General features: G+C 50.7%; 1 protein-coding gene across 2 annotated transcripts in view; it reads right to left on the minus strand.

The window, feature by feature from the left end:
- Positions 1–14,525, minus strand: part of PCSK6 (proprotein convertase subtilisin/kexin type 6) — a 160,889-nt gene extending 146,364 nt beyond the window's left edge. The window contains exon 1 of one of the 2 annotated variants that reach the window (XM_075896922.2): positions 14,101–14,525. In XM_075896922.2, coding sequence (XP_075753037.2) covers positions 14,101–14,262 — 162 coding nt within the window. In that variant the 5' untranslated portion in view covers positions 14,263–14,525. The remainder of the gene's footprint in view (positions 1–14,100) is intronic. The other variant, XM_075896921.2, reaches the window with a different exon arrangement.
- Between the last annotated feature and the right edge of the window lie 682 nt (positions 14,526–15,207).

Genomic DNA, 15,207 nt, shown 5'->3' on the forward strand with positions numbered 1-15,207 from the left:
GTTCTCACAGCAAAGCACTGTTAAAGACTCCCTAGCTTAGAGACTGGAGGGGACACGGCTATTCAACAGCCCAGCCTGTGCCCTGAGCAATGTCACCACAAGTTTTGGTGGAAGATTGTTCCAGTTGGCCTACAGAACTCATGGTTTGTAGAGAAGCTACACAGTCTAGTGGCATGAACACAGAGCAGGGAGCCAGGAATTCCTGGGCTCCAATTCCAGCTGACACTGCACACAGCTTTGGAAAGGTTGCTTCATTTGTATTTCTGCCTCTCTCCGAATGCTACCTGAGTCACGGTGCTGTTGGAGGACATTTAGGACCTCGCTTTCCAAATTCAGCCTCTGATTTTGGGTGCCCACTTTAGGGCTTAGCTTTGAGAGGGGCTGAACACCCCATTGAGTAGTGGGGGGGGGGGGGCGGTAAAAATCAGGCCCTGAGGATCTAAAGCTGGAGCCACAAAAGCCAAGGCAGCCAAATATTTAGACATTTAGCGCTAAGAGCCTGGAAAGGATAAAAGACTCTGGGTTACAGCCTGCGTGGCCCTTATGGGGCATGGTCTGTAAGGTGGAGACAGCATGAGATGCCTCCCTCCTCTCCCCTCCTCCCCCAACAGGACAATGTCAGTCCCATTCCGATTTGCAACCCCTGCAGGCTTCTCCGCCACTTTTTCCAGGGGGTGCCCCATGCTCAAGAAGGGGCAGCGAGAAAGTGGAGCCATGTGGCTGCCCCTGCATGCCCGCTGCCAGTGCTGGCCAGCCCCGCGCGCCCCATGCACCCCTCACTGCAGATCTTTCTTCAGCCAACAGCTGGAGCAGCACCCCACCTGGTCAGGGCCCAAGAAGGCAATGGATGGAGGAGCGGCAGAGATACTGCAGTATCTCAGTGTTGCCACTCTTGTTCCTCTTACACAGCAAGGCTGCATCAGAAAACCCTTCACAGGTTCGCCCTTTGGTTCCCTTCTCTCACAGGGTTTATTCCCAATTCAAGTGACAGAATATTGTAGTCTCAAAATCCTGAGGAGTTTGCTAGTCCACTGGTCCTCATGACCCTAATCCTAACATGGTTTTCCTGGCCAGGGAACCTTACAGCTTCCCTGCTGTACGGGGGCTAGGGTCCATTCCCCAGTAAGGTTGCCACTGGTCTGTGCTTTACCCAGACAGGGTAGGTTTTGGCTTGTGTACCCAGGTGCTACTTGGGTGTCCAGCTGCTGGTTTTTAACCAGCAAGTCTGATTGAAAAGGGGGCCTGGCAACGCTAAATGGTGCCTGAACCAAAAGTCCCGTTACCGCCAGGTGGGGAAGAGACACCAGGCCCTTAACCTGCACCAGCCGCTGCTTAGCCAGGACCACCTATGACCTGCATGCAGGCTCCTGGAGAGGACTCGGCAAGCAACAGGGGGAGGAAAGTAGGGGAGCAAGTCTGGAAGTAAATACAGAGTCTCTGCTGACTAAAATCTGTGATGATGAGCAGGGCAAGACAGTCACACAGCGCCATCTTGGCTCTCTTGGCAAGCTGGGTCCACTCAAACAAAATGTGTTTTCATATAACTGAATGCAAGGTCCATGGGCAGCGGGTAATGTAAACAAAGGAAGTCATTGCTTTCCCAAAACTGCCTATGCGGCCCAGCCGTCCAGGAGGGCTAGGGCCACCGCGGGACAGCCCCGGCCCTCTGGGTGGCCAGGAATGATCGTGTTTGAAGGTCCAGAGGAGTTGGAGGTCCATGATCTCGGGGGAAGAGGTGTGGCTTCAGGTGGAAGGGGCGGAGCTTGGGCTTGCCTTCCCCAGCTGGGGCTTCACCCGCCACCTGTAGCAAGGTCATACATCAAGGAATGCAGGCCATGCCTACAGAATGGAGGACTTCTACCCTGGGAGGCAGGGACTCTGAACTGGATGTAGGGGTAGATCTGGTATGAAATTTCCACCCCTCCCCGCCCCTTGTAGAAATTTGAAACTTTTTGACATGGAATTTTTCAAGTTCTGGGTGAAATGCCAGGCGATTTAAGATGAAATATTTAAATGAAAACCCAAACACTTTTCCACAGAAAGCAGGCACTTTTCATTAAAAGTGTTTGTCAAATGTCCTATTTTTCCATCAAAAACAGTTTTGCTGGATAATTTTCAGCCAGCTGTATTGCACGGTCATAAAAGACAAACTCAGTCTCCCTTTTACTCCTAGTGCAATGCTGCCGAAGGGACCACGTCACTGTTGGGATGTGTGAATGGGGGGGTGTGTGTGGTGAGAGCGAGGTAGTGTGTTGGAACAGAGCAGGGATGTTAAATATCGGTTAATTAAATAGTCGATTAACCTGATGAATTTTTATCAGTTACTTGACTAGTCTATAGTCCCTGGGGGCGGGGCCAGCAGCCAGTGCGCCTCACTCCCAAGGAGCCCCCGTCACTCCGTGCTGCTGCCAGGCGGGAGACAGTCCATGAGGGGAGTCAGATTAAAAACCAGATTCCCTCATGGACCGGCTGCCTGTGGTCCTGAGCGATTGCCTCTGATACAGAGGCAGCAGCACCGGATGGCAGCAGCCCCTGTCCAGAGGTGGGTCTGAGCTCCTGGACCCAACACAAGACAGAACTGAGCTGGGCTGCCTGCCCGTTTGGCTCCTAATACACTTTAAATGCAGAGCTGCAGTAGGGGTAGGTCCCAGACCCAGTGCGAGCCAGGACTGAGACGAGCGGCTGGCCAGCCTGCTAAAAAAATGTAGTGATGGTGGGTTAATCTATAGCATTAACCTATACGTTTTTGCTCATCGGTTAATCGACTACACTATTCCATCCCTTGAAGAGGGGGGTGATTTTTCCCTCTGTATATCATCTTGGTGAGAGTGATACTAGAATCCGCTGCCAGTTCTAGTGTCCACATTTTCAAAAGAAAATTGGAGAGGGTCTAGAACAGACCCACAACGATGGTCTGAGGGTGGGAGAACGTGTCTTGCAGTGAGAGACTTAAAGGTCCCAATCTGTTTAGCTTACCAAAGAAGAGAGGTGACTTGATCAGCAAGCACAACGACCTGCCTGGGGAGAGACTATCAGATACTAAAGGACTCTTCAGTTCAGTGAAAAAAGCAGAGTAAGAGCTGAAGTTTTAATGCAGACAAGTTTAAATTAGAAAGAAGGCACAAATGTTTACTACTCTCCCAAGGGAAGTAGTGGAGTCTCCATCTCCTGAGATCTTCAGATGGCAAGAGTGTGCTTTTCTGGAAGATATGCTTCACTCAAACAAGATCTTGTTCAGTACAGGGTGAACTAGACAAAATTATATGGCTTCATGTTATGCAGAAAGTTCAGATTAGATGATCAAATGACTTAAATTAATGTCATTTACTATAATTGTATAATCCATACAGGCATATATGTAACTACAAGTTAGATGGAGCAGGAAAATAAATCCCAGTAATTGAACTGCTTATCTTATACCATAAAAAAGCAGCTGTGGGTTGAGAAACTCATCAGTCAGGAATTGAGGAATTTGACTATTCAGTTCAAAAGAGCATCCCAAAGATCTCATAAATGCAGTATCTTAAAAATGTCTAGATCACAAAAACATAAAACAAGCTCAGAAAGAGACAGTTCACATAATTATAGTATACAGAAAACTGAAGAGGAGACTGACAACACTAAAAATTCTGACACCTCCTTAGCATCATATGACAGGATCATAGTTGCCACAACGCAGGGGGCTATCAAACCCGTCCAAGTGATACCCAAGAGAAAATACTGTGTCGCTCAAAGTTGTCATACACAGGTTGCCAAATTGTCACGGAATGTATCTGCCCCACTGCAAAAATGGACGTGTCCGCTCTTAACAGGATGAGATTTTACTTGCTCAGTTAAAAAAAAGTTGCTCATCCCAGCGACAGCCGCACTAGTCAGGGTATGAGGTTATTCCAGGATAACATATGGGCCTCAGGAGCTTGGTTCCCAAAACCTGAGAATGCTTTGTCTAGCCATATAGATCACTAGGATCTCACGGGAGCATACTTAAGTGTTCTTTTCTCCCCCAAGCAACTTTACTACTTTTCACAGCCATCCATCTTGATTCCTCTGTCATCATACTTCTGCCACGGACACGGCTCCATCAGCATGGGAAGTGTTCGTTTAAGCAGGGGGTCGATTTTAATTTTCTGACTTGGTTAGCAATTGGAGACCGTGGCAGAAGTTTGAGTGGAGTTTGTTTATTCTGAGCCAACCTGGATTGTTACTTGAAAAGTGTGAAGCAGAGTTTTATGCCAATGGTGGCAAACGAAGTCTCAGGTCTGTGCTAGGGAATTCAGCCTGGTTATGTCTGCAGAGAGTAAGTTACAAACAATGTGGAAGTGTTTCTTTCCTTGCCATGCCATTGTCATTACAGTAAGGATATTGATGGCTATGTTTCCATGGAAACATGTGTCTGCCAATTCCATTCTAAGAAGTGTGAACAGCTAGAAGCTGAAGGAGTTATATTCATCACCATTTTAATGAAACTGGATTAAGGACCTTATATATCCTGCCTGGTCTGCAAAACACTCCGGTAGGCATGGATGCTGTTAGAAATTAGAATTGTTATAAAAAGCCCTTCACGAGATAAACATACCACGAATTACAATTTTTGAAGTTACGATGAACAAACATCCCTTAGAAGTAGTATCACAAGCTTTTGTGGGCACAACCCACTTCTTCAGATGACAAATACATGAAGAAGTGGGTTGTGCCCACGAAAGCTCATGATACTATTTATATATTTGGTTAATCTCTAAGGTGCCACAGGACCATTGTTGTTTTTTAAGTTTGTTTGGTTAGAGACTAACACAGCTACCTCTCCAAGACTTTTAATCCCTTAGAAGTGCAAGCTAAGTACAGCAGTCTTTAGAGTCTTGGCTGCATAGGTCATACTCTTCTTGAAAGCATTTTCATTGTTGTTGTTGGAGGGGTTTTTTGGTAAGTTCTCCTTCTAGCCAAAATTTAAGAACTGATTCTGACTGCACCTGGGAGAGAATTTGACGTAATTACCATTATTATACTGGCATAAATTAGTTGCTTGGTTTATCTTTCTTCCTTTGGTCATATTTCTGTGCATCATAAGTGTTGCATAAAAAAGCCTCCTCCTGAGCTCACTAGATTTATATACATGGATTTTCTAAAGCGACACCAAACTGTACGGTCTAAGGTTTTAAACTGCAACTTATTGTGATCCTTGTCAAGCTTTGTAATCTGTGTAACTCTCAAATTTACTTTAAACTGCAACTTTGTAATCTTTGTAACATGCAGCCACCTTGCTTGTAACTTTCCCTAAACTGCATTCTCCCATGAGAGAATGGAAAGAGAGTGTGAGTGTGAGTGTGTTTGAAGAAGGCTTGGAACAATGGACCACATGGCAATGAGTCATCACAGTATGGGCATGCTCCCTGCTGGATAAAGGGAAGTCTGGGCATGCTCCCTGATGACAAGGTGAATGAGTCACAGGAGCCATTCAGACACTATATAAAGAGAAGGAGCACATGTGAGATGCTCTCTTTTTCCTTCCCTTGCTCCTGAGAAGCTCCTCTCCAGTGTCTCTCTCTCCTGACCCACTTCCCCAGCCATGAAGAACAGACAGACCCTCCAGGATCCACATGCCTTGGCTCCTTCTGCAACCTATATGTTTGTGTAAGTGTGTGATTGCCTGAGGGCAGGAATGAATGGGTGTGAATGAATGGAGGGGTGTGTGCTTGCGTGCGTGTGTGTGAGAGAGAGAGAGAGAGAGAGATCTGTCTTCTTTAGCTTAAATGTTTGGTGGCTTCTTTCTCCTCTTTAGTTTTACCTAGTGGAAATAAACCCATATTAGTGTAACCCTGGGTGGTCTCCAGTGAGAATATTTTTGGGGTAACAATAAGTAAGCTCTTTTCTGCCCATCCTTATTACCTGCTGGCATATGGCTTGCACATCTTAGCATTTCCCCATGCCCCTAGATCAGCAAGCTGTTCATCACATGTCACACCTCGGTCATCGGACACTGCCCTGCACTGTCGTTTTTCCCCACCCTTGCTGCCCTGCTTTTACCACCTCACTTCAAGGCCTGGCTCCCAGCGAGCAACATTCCCTGGGTAGTCCCAGTGACTGCAGGAGACAATTTGCAGAGCGAGGTACTAGTTAAACCTACACACCTGCTGGATGTGATGCATTTACATGAGACGTAGAGAGAGAACAGACAGACCGAGTTTACTCTATGGCCTTAGCTGAGAGCCAGCTGTCTTTTCATGCGGTTGAGGCTCACACACAGAGGTCCCAGGTTCAGTTCCGCCTGTTGGCATTACACTCGCACAGCATGATGAAGGTGACAGAACAGGGCTCTCCTTTTGCATACCTTGCATCGCATTGTGTTATCTGAATTCATATGTATGATATACATTGGTTGGTTCTAGTTTATTTCCCCTTCCTCCCAGACTGTGTATATCCTGGACAAGCCAAGCTGCAGGATGTGTGTCATATTTCACTCTCCAGTGCCATTTCTCTCCATTTGCCTGTCTTCTGTCAAAAGGCTTAGCTCTGGGCATGCTGCTTGCTACATAAGGCACGAGCCTGAAATCAATGGGGCTACTCCTAGGAGTGAGCATTATTGCTAGCAGTGTTCCATGACTGGACGCCCCCTCCTCCCGACTGGGGACTCTTTGGGCCAGAGATGGTCTGAAGAAAGTCACTTTGCAAATCCACAAGATTGCATAAAGGAAAAAAAACCCAGAGGGAAAGTGTGTTCTCAGTGGCATTTTAACCCCTCTGCTTTATTACAAAACGAAGGTCAGATGATGGCCACCCAAAACTTAATTCTAGTTGTACATCTGTTGGCAGCCATGGGCAGTGAGTATAAGAGACAGGGGAGGACAACGCCTTCTCAAACTGTCCGCCCAGCCTCGCCCCTCCCCTTTCAGGGCAACTGCTCCAGTCTCTCAGGGCTGTCTGGTCTTCAGCCCCACCGAAGCTGGGGCCATGATGCCCACACTCCAGGGCTGGGGAGGCCGGGGATGGGTGCTGCCCGCAGTTCAGGGCCAGGGGGGCTGCCCACCACAGCACCTCCCAGGCCAGGGGCCATCCTCCCCATGCTCTGGGGAAGGCTGAGGCCATGGGCCCTCCCTCTTCCTTGTGCACCATCTAGGGCCAAGTAAGGCCAGGGCCACTTACTGCTTCCCTCCCTTTCCCCTGTGCTCCAGCCGGGCCTGATGTAGCTGGGGAAGGAGTGGGATGCCCCTACAGTGTGGGGGATGCTTAGCTCCCATGGGGCCCTAGGTGTCAGGGGCACAGGGCTTGCTTCCCCCAAACCTAGGTGCATTCACCATCGCTCATGCTATTATTGTGATCGCAGTCATAAAAAAAAAAAAAAAAAAAAAAAACAGATTCAAAAGGACTTCTAGCCTTAAGACATTTCCATAGAGTTGGCATTGTGCCAGGCTCCTCTTTTGGAGATCAAACCAAGATGGTCAGCACACCTGGCAAAACAGAGAACATCACAAAAATCTAGGACCTAAGACCATCCCAAAGTAAATTCACAGCTCCGAGCTGAGCTCTGCAGCCAAAACAAGAATCCTGTCTCTAGACAATGCTGTTTGTGCTGTCTATAACGTGCACTGGATGAAGAAAGCATTCAAAGTATTTCTGCAGCGAATGCCGATATATTTATTCCCTCCAAGAGATGGCAAACTAGCTTCTCTTTCATATGCTGCGTTGCCTCAAGGTAGCCGCCACTGGCTGGGAAGCTCTGCTCCCAGTGCCCAGAGGAACCCTGCGGGTGTCTGTCAGGCATCGGAGTGTTTCATAGGAGCTGGGGGTTTGGTTGTTTTCTTTCCTTGAGATGATTTGTTTCATTTACAACCAAGTCAAATGAGGGTTCCACCGCCATCTATGAGCACAATGTTCTGTTCAAAATGTTACACTGTTACGACCTGAGAGAATTTCCCCCTAGACTGCCAAACACCAACTGTTGAGACATACCGGTCCCGTTCTCTTGGGGAAAGAGATAGTTACGAGAATGGCATTCAAAGCCCAAAAGCAATTATAACACCACTTCTAAGGGTTGGTCATTTTTAGCCATTCACAGGCAGTGATGACAATACTCCTAGCAGAATATTCCCCATCTAGAAAGATTCATCAATGCCTTAGACCAGGGGTGGGCAAATACCCGTCTGTGGACCAGATCCAGTCCATCAGGTTGGCTCCTGAAAGGCCCCTACCACCATATTTATCTGCACGGCTGCAGGTAGGGGTGATCACAGCGCCCATTGGCCGTGGATCGCCATTCCCAGCCAATGAGAGCTGCAGGTAGCAGTGTCCCATTCTGCGCCACCTCCTGCTGCTCCCATTGGCCAGGAACAGTGGTCCACAGCCAATGGGAGCTGCGGGTAGCAGTGTCCCATTCTGCGCCACCTCCTGCTGCTCCCATTGGCCAGGAACGGTGGTCCACAGCCAATGGGAGCTGCGGGTAGCAGTATCCCATTCTGCGCCACCTCCTGCTGCTCCCATTGGCCAGGAACAGTGGTCCACAGCCAATGGGAGCTGCGGGTAGCAGTGTCCCATTCTGCGCCACCTCCTGCTGCTCCCATTGGCCAGGAACGGTGGTCCACAGCCAATGGGAGCTGCGATCCCCGGTACCTGCAGATGTGCAGGTAAATATAGTGGTGGCAGCCCGCCCGGAGCTAACCCTGGTGCACAGCTGCCGTGTTCTAGCCCATCCCTGATTTAGACAGGCAAAAATAGTACCTGTGGTCTAATTACACCTCCATTGCTGCCACGGGGGACACTCCCATGAGCTGATGGGCACTGATGTCTCAACCTCACAGAATTAGCCCTAGGAAGGTTGGATTTGCTCATTTTTGGTGTCGATGGAATGATGGTATAAACTATAAGTTCTGCCTGATTCAGGGGATAAACGGCATAAAATAAAACACTTCAGCCATATATCACAACTCCAAATAAGGTTAGTTCAAAGGGGAAGTCATATGAATCTATTTGAGCAAAAGCAAGGCAGAGTCCTGTGGCACCTAAAAGAGTAACAAATTTATTTGGCATGAACTTTCATGCCCTGGAACCGACTTCAGATGCACTCCAGTGGATTATGGCCCATGAAAGCTTATGCCCAAATAACTTTGTTAGTCTTTTAGGTGCCCCCAGGACTCCTTGTTGCTTTTGCAGGGAGGTACTTGGTCCTGCTGGAGGGGCAGGGGACTGGACTCGATGACCTCTCAACGTCCCTTCCAATTCTATGAGATGGTATATCTCCATATTATTATTATTATTTCCAAGTAAGGTCCCACTGCCAACCAGGCACACTGGGTATTGCTGCGTCCCACGCTGTCCGCTCTTAACTCTGTCATCTCTTTTATGCGCAGGATGATTCACAGGGTAAGTTTGTCCTGCATGTGGGCTCCTGCTGCTCAGCAAGAGTGAAGAACATCTGAACACTGGGTTTTAGCATCCCGGATTAAAGTCATCTGACATTCTGAACGTCTAGGGGCGAGCCCTTGCCAAAGACAAGAAGCGCACGGCTGCCTTGTGTGGGATGAGCGACTTTGAAAAGGGCTGGGCACATGCTGAAGAATTGGCTGAGCGTGGGCGCCGAATGCGATGCGATGGCCAAAAGGGCTAACACGAGTCTGGAAGGTACGAAGAGGGGACCCCAGTAGGGAGCGATATTCCTTTGTATTTGGCACTGGTGCAACCGCTGCTGGAATCCTGCGGCCAGTTTCGTGGGCCACAATTCAAGAAGTGTTGAAAAATATGGGCGAGGGCTCGGAGAAGAGCCACAAGGATGACTGAAGGGTTACAAGGACCTGCCTTACAGTCGGTGGGGCAAACAGACTGATTGCCAGGCCCCTAGGCAATGCAGGGAGCTGCTCCATGCCCTGGAAGGGGCCGAGTCTCAAGCGGAAGGGGTAGGGTCAGAGCCAGCCTTCCCTAGGCAGCCCTCAACGCCTCCTGAAGCATGCGGTTTAAAACTAATAAAAGAAAGTTCTTCTTCACACAGCGTGTTGTCAACCTGTGGAACTCCTTGCCAGAGGAGGCTGTGAAGGCTAGGACTATAACAGAGTTTAAAGAGAAGCTGGATAATTTCATGGAGGTTAGGTCCATAAAAGGCTATTAGCCAGGGGATAAAATGGTGTCCTTGGCCTCTGTTTGTCAGAGGCTGGAGAGGGATGGCAGGAGACAAATCGCTTGATCATTGTCTTCGGTCCACCCTCTCTGGGGCACCTGGTGCTGGCCACTGTCGGTAGACAGGATACTGGGCTAGATGGACCTTTGGTCTGACCCAGTACGGCCGTTCTTATGTTCTTATGTTCTTATGTGGTGCCTTCCCCACGCAGCCCTCAGCACGGCCTGGAGCGCATCGCGCCGGCTCCAGCCATGATTTAAAGGGCCTGGAGCTTGAGTCACTGTGGCAGTCGCAGCAGCAGCAGCGTGGAGCCCTGAGATCTTCTGAATGAATTGCTGGGGTGTGGGGCAGTTGCCCCGTCTCTCCCATCAGCAGGCCTGCTCACAGTGAAAGACTCATGGAGCTCAATCTGTTCCATTCATCAAAGAGAAGGTTACAGCTCAGGCACCAACTTACCCTCGGGGATGGGGAAAAGGGCTCCACCCTTCCTTCCGCCCTAGGTCCTGCCCCCATTCCATCCCTGCCCCCAAGCCTCTGCCCACACCCCGTCCCCAGAGCACACCCCATCCAAGTTCCTCCCATCCCTCACGGAGGGTCTCGAACACGGTGAGAGGCATGCTTGGCAGGAAGGGGAGGAATTGCTCAGTGGGGCCACGGGTGGGGAAGAGGCACTGGGACAAGGGGGGGGGAGAAGCTGTTAACTTCTCTCCAGGGGTGCTCCAGCCCCACAGCACCTAAGGAGACGGCCCCTATGGGTTAAGCAGTGACTTGGTCACCGTTGAGTACCTACATGGGGGACAGAAATCTGACAGCAGGAGGTTCCTCAATCTGGCCTAAAACGCGGTAAGAGCCAATATCTGGGAGTTGAAACAAGACAAATTAGGAGTAGAAATAATGCAATTTTTGAACAGTGATGGTAATAAAGCAATGGAACATTTTACCAGGATCACAGTGGATTCTTCCTCACTGACAATTAAATCAAGCTCTAGTCCAAACAGGCATTAATTCAGGGAAGCCGGATGGTTTGTTTTATAGGAGGTCAAACTAGATGCTCACAATTATCCCTTCTGGCTTTATAACCTATGCATCTGGATCACGTAGGCATTGAGTACCGTCTATGCTAGTACAGCCTATCAATGTAGGTTACAGGGTGGGACACACACACAAGGTGGAGCTTTAGTGGCAACACAAAAGCACCATAGATCTCAGGTGTGAACAACTGCAGGAATCGTGATATGATAGCAGCAGAGGCAGTAAGCCTAGCATGGGGGCAGCCACCCAGCAGAGATTCGAATGCTGCCCAGGTGATAAGCAAAGCACCCACAGGCAGCAGCATGTGTTTCTACTGGTGGTGCACATCCTCGTATGCCTTGGTGCACACAACAAAATTTATTCTGCGCATAGATGGAAAAAGTTAAGTGGGAACATTGTTTGGCAGGTTTGGGTTTATATTACACTATTCTTTATTTAATTTTACTAAAAATGGGACATGTTAAAGTGGGTTATAATGTATAGTGCCATACAAGCGATACTTTCAGGACCAAAACACAGTACAGGGCCACCCAGAGAAGCACTGAACTGTGAACACACTAAACAGGGGATTGTAAGATAAGCAATCCAGGAAAGCACAAATACCACGAGGAACATTTTTCACATGCTGACCCATTCGAAAAATACAATTTTGGAAGTTTTGTTTTCTCTCATTCTGTGAGGAAAGTAAAATGTAAGCCACAGAAGATGCTTTGTGGGACTGTTGCCAGAAGTTGGTTAGGTTCTGATAGATATTAGATAAACTACAGCCAGCCAAGGCAGAAGTTTTCTAAATCCACAGACAAAAGTTCAAGTGACCAAAATTACTTGCAGGGAACAGCAAACAGGACCAGTACCAAGACAGGACTTAGGATTCAAAGAAAACACCATGTAGGCTAAGTAGCATCACACTTCACTGGTTTCTGCCTTGATAATACTAACCCGACATTCCAACACTGCATGACTCTAGGGCTTGAATTACAAAAAGAGCTTATCTGTGTCTTGATGTGATCCTTGCTGGCTCTAGTTTGCATACAGTCTTTTACAATGTCTCTCATCTCACCAGGAGACTATCCATTACAATCTGAGAGTCACTCACTGTGTGCAACATTAACGTTTCTTTCAATCTCCCTTCTCCACTCCCTCCATTTCCTAACTACATTCTTTTTGGATGTAGCCATCCCACAAACCCTAAAGCTCTGTAGGGTTTACCCGCAAACCATTTAACAGGGGTGGCATTTTTTTCTGGCCTCCTTGATTATTTACAAGCTTTTGTTCTCACAAAGTCCTGTCTGGGAAAGGGCTGGGTGTTTTCCATAGATTTGCTCTGTATGCGGAACTCTTAATTCAGTCCTACTGCTACCTCCACCAAGGTATTTGATCTGAGGAAGTGGGTCTGGCCCACGAAAGCTCATCATCTAATAAACCATCTTGTTAGTCTTTAAAGTGCTACATTGTCCTGCATTTTGCTTCAGCTACCCCAGACTAACAGGGCTACATTTCTATCACTATTCCACCAAGGAATCTCCGTGATAAAAACGTCTACTCAACCCCATTTCAGAGTTGCTACTAAAAGTACTAGAAGTGAGCTCCAGCCCTTACAGAACAGATGACTCCGACCTCAAGGTCTCCCCTACAGCGTCAGCTCGCCCTGTGTAGCCCAGACTTCCTTCCCTGTTCTCAAACCAAACCAAACCACCCAGCCCAGCCCAGACTAAGCGGGCATGAAAAATACCCGCGGCTTCATAAACCTGTTTAAATTGATAAGGGCACGTGCGGCGCTGCAAAAATTAAATATCGATTCCTTTCCACTTTGCTGCTTCCCCAGGCTTCCGCCTCGGTCGCCTTCTGTCAGGATTTCGCTAATTAATGGCTCATTTTGTACATCTGTGTTCAGGTCTCAACTAGCGCCCGGTCTCAGCCGCTCGCTCTAACTACAGCCAGGCGTTGATGGGCATTCGTCAGAGGAAAGCGCTGGGCCGCCAGCCGCCAAGAGAAGGGGCCCGGGGCAGTCTCGAACTCGGGAACACTCACGAGAAAGGCTCCGCAGAGATGGTGCCAGCAACACCTGAGAGAAGCCAGAGGTCAACGGGGCCTGATCCTGCCCCCCTAAAGTCAATGGCAAAACTCTTCTCAGGTCCAGTTCCGCCGGGGATTCAGTCCCCTCCACACATTGCCTCAGGCACTTACTCTCCCTTAGCTCTAGCGGGGCTTGGAAACTGACAGATGCCCACTCGGAGCGAAGCTTCGCCCGCAGGTAGGGAAGGGGCCGCTCCCCACTCTCCAGCCAAAGCCCCAGCAGCCTGCCCTGCCCGGGAGCACTCAGCCCCTGCGCTGCGCGCACCGGAGCCCGGCTCGCCCAGTTCCCAAGGCGCGGGCGGATGCTGCGCTGCGCGCACCGGACCCCGGCTAACCCCGTTCCCAAGGCGAAGGAAGATGCTGCGCTGCGCTCACCAGACCCCGGCTAACCCCGTTCCCAAGGCGAAGGAAGATGCTGCGCTGCGCTCACCAGACCCCGGCTAGCCCCGTTCCCAAGGCGAAGGAAGATGCTGCGCTGCGCGCACCGGACCCCGGCTAGCCCCGTTCCCAAGGCGAAGGAAGATGCTGCGCTGCGCTCACCAGACCCCGGCTAACCCCGTTCCCAAGGCGCAGGCACATGCTGCGCTGCGCGCACCAGACCCCGGCTAACCCCGTTCCCAAGGCGAGGAAGATGCTGCGCTGCGCTCACCAGACCCCGGCTAACCCCGTTCCCAAGGCGCAGGCAGATGCTGCTGCGCGCACCGGACCCCGGCTAGTCGGGTTCCCAAGGCGCAGGCAGATGCTGCGCTCCGGAGCCACACAGAAAGTTGGAAGCGGTGCGCTCTCGGGCACAGCCATGTGCCGCTACCCGCGGCCAGGGCAACGGGGCCGAGCCGCCCGCCCGCCCCCCCTCTCCCAGCCAAAGTGGGCAGCCGAGGGGGCGCAGCGCTTACCTGCCCCAGGTTCAAGTAGCCGTAGGCGGAGGCCAGCCTGGCCGCCTCGCCCGGCCCGCCCAGCACCTGCACTGCCCAGTGGTTGGTGTAGACCGGCCGGGAGGGCGCAGGCAGGCAGGCGGGCAGGGCGAGGAGCAGCAGCCAAGCCGCGGCGGGGCGCATGATCGGGCGGCGGGCAGCGGCTCCGGCTGGCGCGCTGCGGGGAGAGGCTCCGGCTGGCAGAGCCGTACCGCGGCTGGGCGGTGGGGGGAGCTTTGCCTTTTAAAGCGGCCTCCGTGGCTGCTGCGGGGAGGAGCGGGGGGGCTGCCCTGCCTGCTTTGGGAAGGGCTCCGGCCGGGGCGTCCCGCGGGGAGCCAGAGATTCCGCTGCCCGCACGGAGCCCCCTAGCCTGGGACCCGGCACCTGCCTCCCCCACTTCCCAGCGCCCCTCCCACCACACACCTAGGGATGAGTTACCTGCCTGCCAGGAAGCAGCCTCCCCTCAACTCCATTCTCTGCACGGGGGGGGGGGGGCGGCTTTGGAACCACCCACCTCCCCACACTCTGCCCTGAGTAGCCCTTGGGTGCAGGGCCCCAGAACCAGAGCCCGCCGGGCACCCGGCCTCTACATGGAATTAATAGGATCACCCCAGCCAAGACCTAACTCCCAGGCAGAAGGGACCCTCATCTGCAAGTTTTCACCCTTTTCTCATTGCTGGACTCCACAGAATTTCACATGGAGGTGCAGACCCCTAGGGGATTCTTAGACAGTCTGTGGACCACCCTCTCCCCTCCTCCACACACACCCAGAGGTCAATGGGCCATAGGTTGAATTCCATGGATTTAGCCTGAGCTCCTGTATCACCCCAGCCAGAGAACTTCCCCAAAACAACTGCTGGAGCAGATCCTTTAGAAAACCAGCCAGTCTTGAAGTAAATGTTGTAGGGGATGGAAAATCCACTGGGTCCAAGGGCTAATTACATTCACTGTTAACTATATAGGCCGTATTTCCTGTCTGAATTTGTCTAGCATCAACTTCCAGCCATATGTAAAAGGCTGTAAACAGGAAAGGCAGAGCTGTCTGGTTCAGTGTTGTGGATAGTGCCTAGCAGCCTAGCACACGGGTGG

This window comes from Pelodiscus sinensis, chromosome 14, assembly GCF_052426305.1.
Source record: "Pelodiscus sinensis isolate ZL-2025 chromosome 14, ASM5242630v1, whole genome shotgun sequence".
Classification (NCBI taxonomy): Eukaryota; Metazoa; Chordata; order Testudines; family Trionychidae; genus Pelodiscus; species Pelodiscus sinensis.